At 35.0% G+C, this 10,772-nt stretch overlaps 1 protein-coding gene across 2 annotated transcripts; it reads right to left on the bottom strand.

Annotated features, from left to right (window-relative positions):
• On the bottom strand, positions 1–6,462 carry LOC104120639 (peptidyl-prolyl cis-trans isomerase CYP20-1). 2 transcript variants are annotated; one of them, XR_011408702.1, is made up of 8 exons: positions 6,306–6,455; positions 4,143–4,214; positions 1,485–1,532; positions 1,382–1,405; positions 910–1,092; positions 750–825; positions 202–525; positions 1–42 (listed from the first exon to the last, which is right to left on the bottom strand). XR_011408702.1 is itself a non-coding variant. In XM_009632443.4 (7 exons), exons 1-7 carry the CDS (start codon positions 6,382–6,384, stop codon positions 387–389), a joined length of 624 nt encoding a protein of 207 aa, XP_009630738.1. In that variant the 5' UTR covers positions 6,385–6,462; the 3' UTR covers positions 140–386. The 2 variants fall into 2 exon arrangements, 1 of the variants encoding a protein (XP_009630738.1); XM_009632443.4 differs by lacking the exon at positions 1–42 and having other exon boundaries at positions 140–525; positions 4,143–4,221; positions 6,310–6,462.
• Positions 6,463–10,772: the final 4,310 nt, after the last annotated feature.

Genomic DNA, 10,772 nt, shown 5'->3' with positions numbered 1-10,772 from the left:
TAGTCATAAATCTCGATCCAAATAATTTTTCCGTTATCTGGTCTCTTTCCTGATCTAGCTACGATGAGTTCATATAAGTGGATTGATTTTCCCGTAGTATGGGAGAAAAATAAACTCCCCCCAAGGCCTGAAACGTGAGTTAGTAAAGAGTAATAATATAAAGTAGACTATTAAAGTACACTTTGATGGCACAGAATCAACGTGATCCAGTGTCTCTTAGCCTCTACACAGTTCTTTTCTTCGCCTAAGTTCCCGTTTCACTGCTGATGTCAGAACAAGCCATGGATTGACAGAAAAACTGCCCCCTCCCCCCAACACACACATTAATTAGCAGAGAAAACGGCCTTAAATTATTGCGCTAAACATATTGCACTTATCAGATCCCATTACAGAGGAAGTTCACCGCTGTCTGCAATGACAACTTTGCTTTTTGGTGTTCCACTTTGTCCTCCTTCAGCTTCAATCTTGTAAACGACATCCATTCCAGACAACACCTTCCCAAAGACAACATGCCGGCCATCCAACCTACAAATAATAAAAAATCAGAAGTGCCTAGAGGATTATTGGAGAATGGGTAGCTTATCAGAAGAGTAGTAAATCAGAAGCAACTAGGATTGAAAGATGCAAAACTAAAATTGACAAATATTCAAGATTTAATAACATGGCACTGGTAGGTTCTCAATTATACATAGTTAAATGGTTAATAGTCTAAGTAATCTGAATACGTTTTTCAAGAGCCATGGACTTACCAGCTAGTTGTGACAGTTGTGATGAAGAATTGTGAACCATTGGTGTCAGGACCAGCATTTGCCATTGACAAAAGCCCTGGAGATTATGTATGCAGGAGCAGTTTTACATGCATGAAAATAGAGAATATATAGGCACTTTAACACAAGGAGTGAATCCTACCTGGTCCAGTGTGCTTGATCTTGAAATTTTCATCAGCAAAACTTTCACCATAAATAGATTCACCTCCACGCCCATCACCAAGAGTGAAATCACCACCTTGAAGCATGAAACTGGGGATTATTCTATGGAATGTGCTCCCCTTGTAATGAAGAGGCTTGCCACTCTTTCCAACACCTTTCTCCCCTGCAATGTTGATTACCAGAGGAGAAAAACAAGATCAAGAATGTGAAGGTAACAAGTAAATGCAATCTTCATTTAACCATTATCCTGAATCAGAAAACAATATCTAAACCTTTTCTGCATTACCAGTCAGCTAAGAACCGAAAAAATAACTTGGTTAGGCAAAAACAAAAATGAAAAGAAAAGAAATACAGGCAAGCACAAGCTAAATTGACCAAAGCGTCTATAGGGTAAGTTGACCAATAGGTCCAGAACGGCAGGAGAATAAATTATGAAAATCAGGTAAAAGCACCTGTGCACAATGCTCTGAAGTTATCTGCAAGAAAATAGAAAGATAGTGAATAACAGGAGTAGCAATGGTGAAATTTACAAGCTTTTTATATGTGCCACCATACCTGCTGTTTTAGAAACTGTTTTACCAAAGAGACCCATAACAATACGACCTGAAAGAAAGCAGATACTTGAAAATCAAAACAAGGATGATAACAAAATGGAGTTAGATAATGATACTACATGGAAAGGACATCTCCCCTTGGACATAAATAGGGAAGAACATTCTTTATGCGAGTCAAAAATCATTCCCGGAAAAATTATCTCAGATCCTACATTGTGCGTCAACATTTCCAAATTCTAAGAGGAAATAGCTGGATTCCTACATACTATGGATAAAGCATATACAAGAAGACATGATATTCCTAAGTAGCAAGAAACATGTCAAGGATACTTGTCAAATGTAATATTTATTTTATTTGACTTTACTGTTCTATCATTAACATGTGTGTCTGTGTATAGATATTTGCTATTGAAATGATGAAAATTATGGACATAGCTACATTTAATTACATAGTTTCATTTGCTTGCATATCTTATATTATTGTCAATACAACAGTGGCGACTGTCCTCCTTTCTTTTTTGATCAGGCTGTCCTCCATCTTTCTCTAGTAACAAATATTTGATCCTGCCTCTCCCTTCCTTATCAGTTTTTAGACACTTTTCAAGTCTGTACGGCGCATGTGGACTGTAAATGCTTTTAGAGGGAATAAAAATCAGAAAGTATCATTTTGGGTATAAAATCTAATTAGATTTTTGAAAAGACACTCAAACAACTCAAAAGGTTTTCAGGCGAACCAAAAATATTGTTTCCCAAAAACACCTACTACTTATTCCCAAAATATAAGACTCGAATTTTACTGTACTCGAATTTTAGGAGACGAGGAATAGTTGAATGCCAGAACGGAGAAGGGCTAAGAATACCCCCTACTATTTTTTATTGTTTAAATGTGTCCCCCATTATACTATGTGTCCGCGTTTACCCTTACCGTTATGCAAAGTTCTATATTTGCCCTTATTTTATATGGCTTGACACGTGGAAACTTCTAATCGAAAGACCCGACTCATTGATTAAAAACTCAGCCACATCAATCTAACCCATAACCCGATCCGACCCCATTCCCAAACGAAAATCACAACAACAATAACAACAACAACGACCCAGTGAAATCCCACTAGTGGGGTCTGGGGAGGGTAGTGTGTACGCAGACCTTACCCCTACCCCGAGGGGGTAGAGAGGCTATTTCCGATAGACCCTCGGCCAAACGAAAATCACAACATCCTTCATAATCAATACTACTTGAAGAACACCGCTGAATTAGCAGCATTTTCATGAATAGATTCAGGGTTTTCAGCATTAACAAGTCTGTTTCTCAGGCTCCTAACAGGCAAGCCTAAAGGTTTATGATCAATGCGGCCTACCTTTTTAAGCCCATAGTTTCCATTGGCAACAACCATGATGGATTCACCAACAAAGTACTGAGAATTCCAAGCTTGAGCTACTTCCTTCTCATTCAACGCATCCGTGTTTTTGACCCATTTACAGATGAAAAGGATCTACTTTTCTCACCTTCATTAAAATTAGACTTTTCTTGGGCCCTGTACTCATAATTCAAGAACTGAGAATCCCAATTTGGGATCACTCTTTTGTCATCAGACCCACAAAAAATTCCAGCCCTATTTTCATCTAAAAATTATCTAACCTTTTCACCCTCAACAAGCTCAAACCTTTCTTGGTCCCTACTTATATAATGCAAGATATGAGAATCCCAAATTGAGTATCACTCTTTTCTCATAAGACCCATAGAAATTTTCAAGCCCATCAAAGACTGAAGCTATATTTGAAATGAGTGATTTATTAGAAGTGGGCGATTTTCATTTGGGAATGGGGTCGGATCAATTATGGGTTAGATTAGTGGGGCTGGGTTTTTAATCAATGGGTTGGTCTTTGATTAGAAGCCTCCACGTGTCGAGCCATTTAAAATGAGGGGAAATTTAGATTTGCCTAATGGTAAGGTAAATGGGGACGGATAGTATGACGGGGGGACATATTTAAAAAATAAAAAATAGTAGAGGAGTATTTTTGGCCCTTTTCCAATGTTAGAAACATGTCTGTTGCTCAAAGTATCATCATATCGTTGATGGCCTTTTTGCTGAGAGAAGAAAAAATAAATAGTCTTATGTAACAAAATGGCCACTGTGAAGTCTGCACAGGACGAAGGATAGCATGCATAAATGTGGCCCTGGGTACCCACATATGCAGCCTAAGCAAGAAAAGAGAAAAACACAATCCTCAAGTTCTTGGATAGATCAAGGAAGATTACTTATGCTTCACAGAATATCCTCATCTAGCATGCATTTGTTTTAGCTTGCAAGATTAATATAGCGACTTTACGAAAAGCAGGACCTCGCCCTCTCCTCCCTTGCCCACAAAAAAGAAAAAGGAAGACCACACACATTTACGTAGGATCAATTATGCAGCGATGCAGGTGAACGGAAAACTGATGAAATGACACTATTAACAAATAAACCATGTTTTTTGAAATGGTAAGTATTAACAAATCAACCCTATATATGCACCCCATAAGCATAGGAGCTAAAATAAAAAAATATGAAAGGAAAGAGACTTCCGTAGCAAAACACATTATTGACAAATCATCTTTGTATCTTCACCATATAAACAAAGGACCTAAATTAAGGCGATATGAAGGAAAGGAACATACCGGCAGGTTTACCATCTATCTCAACATCAAAGTAAACTTTGTGAGTTACTTCTTTCAGACTTTCCTGAGATTCTTTGGCCTGCAGAGGATGCTTTCAAGTCAATAGTAATAAAAGACTTTCTCCCTCTATTTTTCACAAAGACGAGCACACATATGCACACACATGAACAGTGGCCCCACATAAACCAGGAAAGATAAATACCTAGATCACCTTTTGAAATGTGCCAAGTCATAAGTCCATGTTAGACCCAAAGAAAAATGAAAAAAAAAAGGTTGATATATTTACACAAAAATCTTTATGCAGTAAACTTGAGTAGCACTTGATATCTGACGACGTGTCAGAGTTTAAATTTGTACTTTATTTAGCAACTATTTCTTTTTTTTTATAAAGTATTATTAATAAAAAGTGTACCAAGAAGGTAAACAAGATTACAAAACAGAGCAGACCACCTACAAAGAGCACTCTATTACAAGATCCAAAAATTCCAGATATTGATCCCTACTATCTAATAAACACATATTACACCAGAAAAACAGATTATGCAGACATAAAATTTTGATACTAGAAATATTATTCTTTTTATTCTCAAAAAAATACTACTTTGTGTTAAATGGTCCAGAAAATGCATAGGGGAATGGTCCTCCAAAGCTACTTCTGGAACTTTGATATCTTTTTCCCTTGCAAGCTATCAATTAGACTCCGAATATATGAAGGCATAGCCCAAGTGACACCACAAAGATTCAGGCAGAGCTCCCAGCATTGCTTAGCAACTTTGTAGTGAATAAAAAGATGATTTACTGACTCCAAACTTTCTTCACATAGACAACACCTGTTGCTTAAGGAAATGCCTCTTCTCTGTAGGTTATCTTGAGTTAAACAAGCTTCTCTGATAGCAACCCATCCAAAACAAGCCACTTTGACAGGTGCTTTGATTCTAATTTGGCACTCAGTTTTATAGCCTATGTTAAGCAAGCTCAATCACTACCAAATAGTTGCGTGTAACGGTATTAACAACCTGAGCTGAGCTAAACCTTGCCTGTTTAAGCTAGGCTCCATTATCACATAAGCTCAAAGATGTGACGGAACTTGGCCTGTACTATTCTTGCATAGCTCAAGCTACAATTCAACTCGACAACAATGGATTCATTCAATTACTCAAATCCTAACTTGTCCTAGAAAAACCGAATTCCTGATCAAATCAACAACCATTACTTAAACTTGGTGGATGTTTCACAGGTCTGCTAACTATTTAAAGAGCCAAAAACTTTTTTAAAAGATGTTAGATTCTGCTGAAGAAGAAGGAAACTTTAGATTTACCCAGTCTCTTGAACACCAATTGCCCCATGCAAGCAAAGAAGAGGGAGAGGATTGTTATTGAAGTGGACTGATGTTGATGGATGTTTCCAACTTTCCACCACCAGCAGTCTACAATGTGGCTGCAAAGGTAGGAAAGATCCAAGATAATTGAGGGCAGGCTTAAGAGTGCCAGCTAATTAGCGATGGTAAATGCATGGTAGGTCCATAGTAGGAGGGGGTCAGTAATGGTTGGTCTACAATGTGGCTGCAAAGGTAGGAAAGATCCATGCTGCAAGAAGACTTATGTGCAAAGAAATGAAATCAAGTTTGTTCTTAAAATACACAAGTAGAACCATGTCAGCGCGAGCTCAGCTGATATAGTAATTGAGCTCGTGCTCAGCTTGTTCAGCAATCAATGAACTCGGTTGGGATTTTACTGGTAAAAATGCATCTATTTCCATCTGTATGATTCAGTACTTCTTATAGCAATTTCTACCAGAATATAATCCGCAAAAGAACATAAAGGATCTAAAGTAGCTCGAATGATCAATATAGAAACCGTCTCAGTAATGGTAAGCTGTATTACGATCCAAAAGCACAATGAAGATTCATAAAAATCGTTCGAACAGCAGTTTAGCAGCTGTATCAAATCTCTACTTAATAGATAACGCGTATTGCTTAGTCTTAACAAGAATAACAGTTGAATTAATCAGTAACTCGCAGATCGGTCCCTATACTATACGATTACAGTGCTCTCTGATCATTCAATTTGTACATCGGACGAGGATCACAAATGGCAAACTAAATCCTAAAACGGCGTAAAGCCAGAGATAATATTATCAACAGGTAAATGCTTAAGAAATTACGAACCTGAGCAAGAGCTAGGGTTCCGATCACCGCCATGCAGAGGATCAAAACGGACGGCAGTAATCTCGTCGTCGCCATCTTTGGCTGTGGTTCCGGTGTAGAGAATCGTAGTTGAAGTTGGAGTGAGACTTGGGGACGGAGTGTCGACTGCTGAGAGATATATTTATTGGGAGTGACATTAGCCAATGAGATGATGCCACATAGGCATGATGAGGTATTTCTACTTGATGACACTGGTTGAATAATTCTGGGCCCAAACAAAGGAGTTTAGCTAATCGAGCCCATACGTATCACTCATCAGCCCAGCTCATCATGTGGAACGAAAACCTGAGAACCTGTTTCTGTAAAAAGAAAAAAATATGCAAGATATTTGAAGTAACATTTTTTTAAATAAAAGGAGAATTGAAGTAAGGTAAAGAAAAGAAAATGTTCTCTTGGCTACGTTTGACTAAAAAAAAGAAGAGAAATGAAGTTAAAATTAATATAGCACTAATCTTATGGTAGGCGCAAAGCGTGTATCCATATCAGTGAGTATGCAACTTTTAAAAAAATCGTATAAATATTATTAAATAATATATTTGCATTAAAATATGTATGTTCCTAAAAATGATGAATGTTGATCCTAATTAGTTGGCTTAATAAATAAGAAAATATGACTTATTGTGACGTTCGGTGTTCTGCTAATGACCGAAGCTATCTGATTATCTTCTCTCTTTCCCTCCTTCTTTCTCTCTATCTCTACTATAATTATAACTTTTTTGTTATTTGTTTTGATAGATGAGTATTATCTTGAAATATTATACAAAACAACCAATGAAGAGAAAAATATTATTTGAGTAGATAACTAAAAGAGTTCAAAGATAATATCGTATGAATTATAGTCATGGCCAAAAAAAAATTATGATCATGTTATATTATTCAAATAAAAAAATAATTTATATAAGATATAATCTTGATTGCTCCTAAAATCCTAATTATCAAGATTTCCAACATAAATCAAATAAGAAAGAATTCAAAAGGTGAAGAATTAATGAATATTCAGTTAATCTTAGTCATTTTTGTTTCACTTGCCAAATAGGGGTTAGGCAAAATTGAGACTGGCCTCGGGTTGAGACGCTCGTAAAATGCTCTGGGGTTACGTGTAGGCTCTTATCATGTGAAGCTTCCACCTCAAGCGCCCCAAACATTTACTTGATATGCACCCAACACCTCGCGCGCAAGCTCGTCCAAAAGTTATTGAGCAATTATGTAAAATTAGTTTTGTATGTTGATTATCAAAAATTCATTAACAATCATTTGACTCGTCAAAACTTTATTCATTAATCGTAGTTCAGAAGTTAAGATCGAACACTAATATCGCGCCATAAAAGTGAAGTTGATAGAACCTTTTATCCGAAAATTTTTCATGTTTTAATTTTTGTTAGATCTTTACTATTTAATTCTTTATATTTTTCTCTCCAGATCTTGTTTTTTACTTTATTTTGTTTAATAACAATATTTTTTATATTTGTGGGTTATGAATATTAGAAAGGTAACTTAAATTATAATTTTGTCTAATATAAGATCTATTTTTCAGGGACTTTGTGCTTTTAATATAGTATAGAGTATAGAAATTTTATAAGATCACTTGTCAAGCAACTCAAAGTTTTATAGTTAAACAAAACATTTACTAACGAAAATGAAGTTCTACAACAAAATATTGACCTACAATATATGTTGATGTAATTGAAGTTAAGACCGGCAAATCTTTCAATTATAATAGGTTTTAACCTATACAATACACATAATTTTTAGACAGAAATATCCCACTACTAAGACTTGATGACAAGCTCTGCACCAAAGGCTAAAATTACCATCGGTACCCCCAAAATTCTTCTCCCATAAACCCAGATCGTATCTCCTTCTGATTCAAACGCTATACGCGTGAGTTTTTGCCTGATTTTTCACCCGCCAAATATGGATGCTATAAATTGTAAACCCAAAAAAACCTAACAACTATCGTAGCATTTGCGCATTTGTGCGGGAGCAAAAGAAATTGGGGGGAAATTGAAGTAATTTTTTTTTTGATGAATTTGGGAGAAAATTTACGGTGCAAAGCTGAAATCTAACAATGGCTGAAATACATACGTTGCTATAGCATAGTGGGTATTGGTGTCATGATAATTGTTTTATGGATTTTGAAGTTGATGGAATGTTAATCAAATCGAGTTGAAATTTAGATGATTTTCTGTTCGAGATTTCGGAGCATCTTCATAAAAAGTATACGACAACCGTAGATATTAAGTGTACTGTTAAAAATGGTTATCCATCACTAACAGTAAATAGTGATACAGTTTTGAAGATGAATATCAAATTGAAAGAATTTTTTTTAAATGTGATAGTTTTTCCCATGTGTATTACGTTCAAGGACAACAATGCACATGCGAGCTACTCGGCTCTTATACCAGTTGCAATGCCAAGGCTAAGAATACAAAGTATGAACGTGAAAGCGCATTGCACCTTGAAGTTGAAGTTGTTGATATATAAACAACTGGAAAATTAGAGGGTTATCAGAATATAAAAGCAAATGATATGAATTTAATTAGCAATACTTTACACACAAAAAGTTAAAGTATGTCATTTATTCAAAGATAAGGAAACCATACGTAATGTCATAGAATACTATGCAATCAAGAATAATTTTCAATTTAAAATTCGAAAATCATGTTCGAGAAGGTGTGTATGAGATTTTAATTCTAGCAGGATATAGGTATAGTATAAGATTTTTACCTATATATGATGTGGTATTTAAGTTAGGTATTTGTTGATATTGATCTAAATATTATGTCGAGAATTTCCGGTAAGCAGCTACTAGGATTTGAATAAGTTTACCAACTCCGGATTCTGTCACCAAAGATACTAGCTAATGATGCAATTCAATTTGGCTGATGTACTTTTCTTTGTCTTAGTTCCAAAGTTAGGTTTAGTGTTGATTTTTAACTTTCAGAGTTGTGATAGTATACCATTTTGTTAATTAGCATATGATAGAAATTAATACTATACCAATATGATAACAGGTAGTTCATTGTTTCCATAAATCAGAATTGTTCTTGGGGTTTTAAAGTATCAAGATTAATCAAGTCTCATGTTTTTAAAGTTAGAAGCTTCAACAAATTTCACACATGCCGAGTTGATAAGAAATTTGATACACGCTTCAGCAGTAATGACGAACTAGTAAAATACAAGTATACTAACCCAAAGTTAATATACAGTACTAGAGACATACAATGTGACATGTTGAATGATTATGGCGTCACCAAAAACTACAAGAAAGCGTAGAAAAAAAGGAAAAGACTCTTGAAATGTTGAGAGGAAACTCAAAAAGTTCATACGGGAAGTTGCTGAAATATCTTTATATGTCGGAGGTAACAAATCTAGGATCTGTTACTAAGCTGCATAAGTCAGAAGATGGATGCTTCATGTATCTATTTGTGGCACTTCATGCAACAATTATAGATGATAGTATTGTTGGTCTATTTTAGTAGTTTATGGGACTTTTCTCAAAGTATCACACCGAGAAACCTTAATCACAACTTACACACAAGATGCACATAGATCATCAATAATATATTGTTTATATAGTTCTTTTTTCCTTAAATCAATGATATACTTTTAATAATTTAAATCTTTTTATACGAGTAAAATTCTTCTTCTTGCTTATGTTATACCCCATTTTAAATTGGTTAAAGTAAAGTATAATATTTTGATAATTTCAAGTTTGATTAACGTTAAAGAGTCGCCACTTAATTAATTATGATAAATTAGGACACCTCAAGTTAATTAAAGTAATATATAAAGTTAAAGTCCATTAATAGTCAACTTAACCTAAAGGGAATTAAACTAAAGGGAAGGTTTTGAGGCACCATTTAAGATTCATATTAAATGGTTAACATACCAAATTTAAATTAATTAAGCCTAAGCAGTGAGATGTTAAAAATAACTCTCACAAAATAACAACCATTAACTTAAGTTAGTATATTAAAAATAGTTGAGGCAGTAATATATCTCATCGTAGCATAAGCTTTAAATCTAAAATATGTTGTAATGATCCGGCCGGTCGTTTTAAGCATTTACGTTCCTTTTAACTATCTGAGGTCTTGCATGACTTTCTACGAGATATTATGACTTGTGTGAATTATTGTTTTTGGTTTTAAGGTATTTTGGAGTTAGCTTGGAAGAATGAATTTCATGTTGGAAGCTTAAGTTGAAAAAGTTGATCGGATATTGACTTATATGTAAACGACCTCCAAATTTAATTCTGATGATTTCAATAGCTATGTATGATGATTTTGGACTTAGGAGCGTGTCCGAAAAATTATTTTGAGGTCCGTAGTGGAATTAAGCTTGAAATGCCGGAAGTTGAATTTTTGGGAAGTTTGACCAAAAGGTTGACTTTTTGATATTGGAGTCGGAATTCAGTTCCGAAA

The sequence above is a fragment of the Nicotiana tomentosiformis genome, chromosome 6 (genome assembly GCF_000390325.3).
Source record: "Nicotiana tomentosiformis chromosome 6, ASM39032v3, whole genome shotgun sequence".
In the NCBI taxonomy this organism is placed as follows: Eukaryota; Viridiplantae; Streptophyta; class Magnoliopsida; order Solanales; family Solanaceae; genus Nicotiana; species Nicotiana tomentosiformis.
The sequence above is the reverse complement of the archived record's forward strand: the minus strand, read 5'-3'. Positions and strand labels throughout refer to the sequence as shown.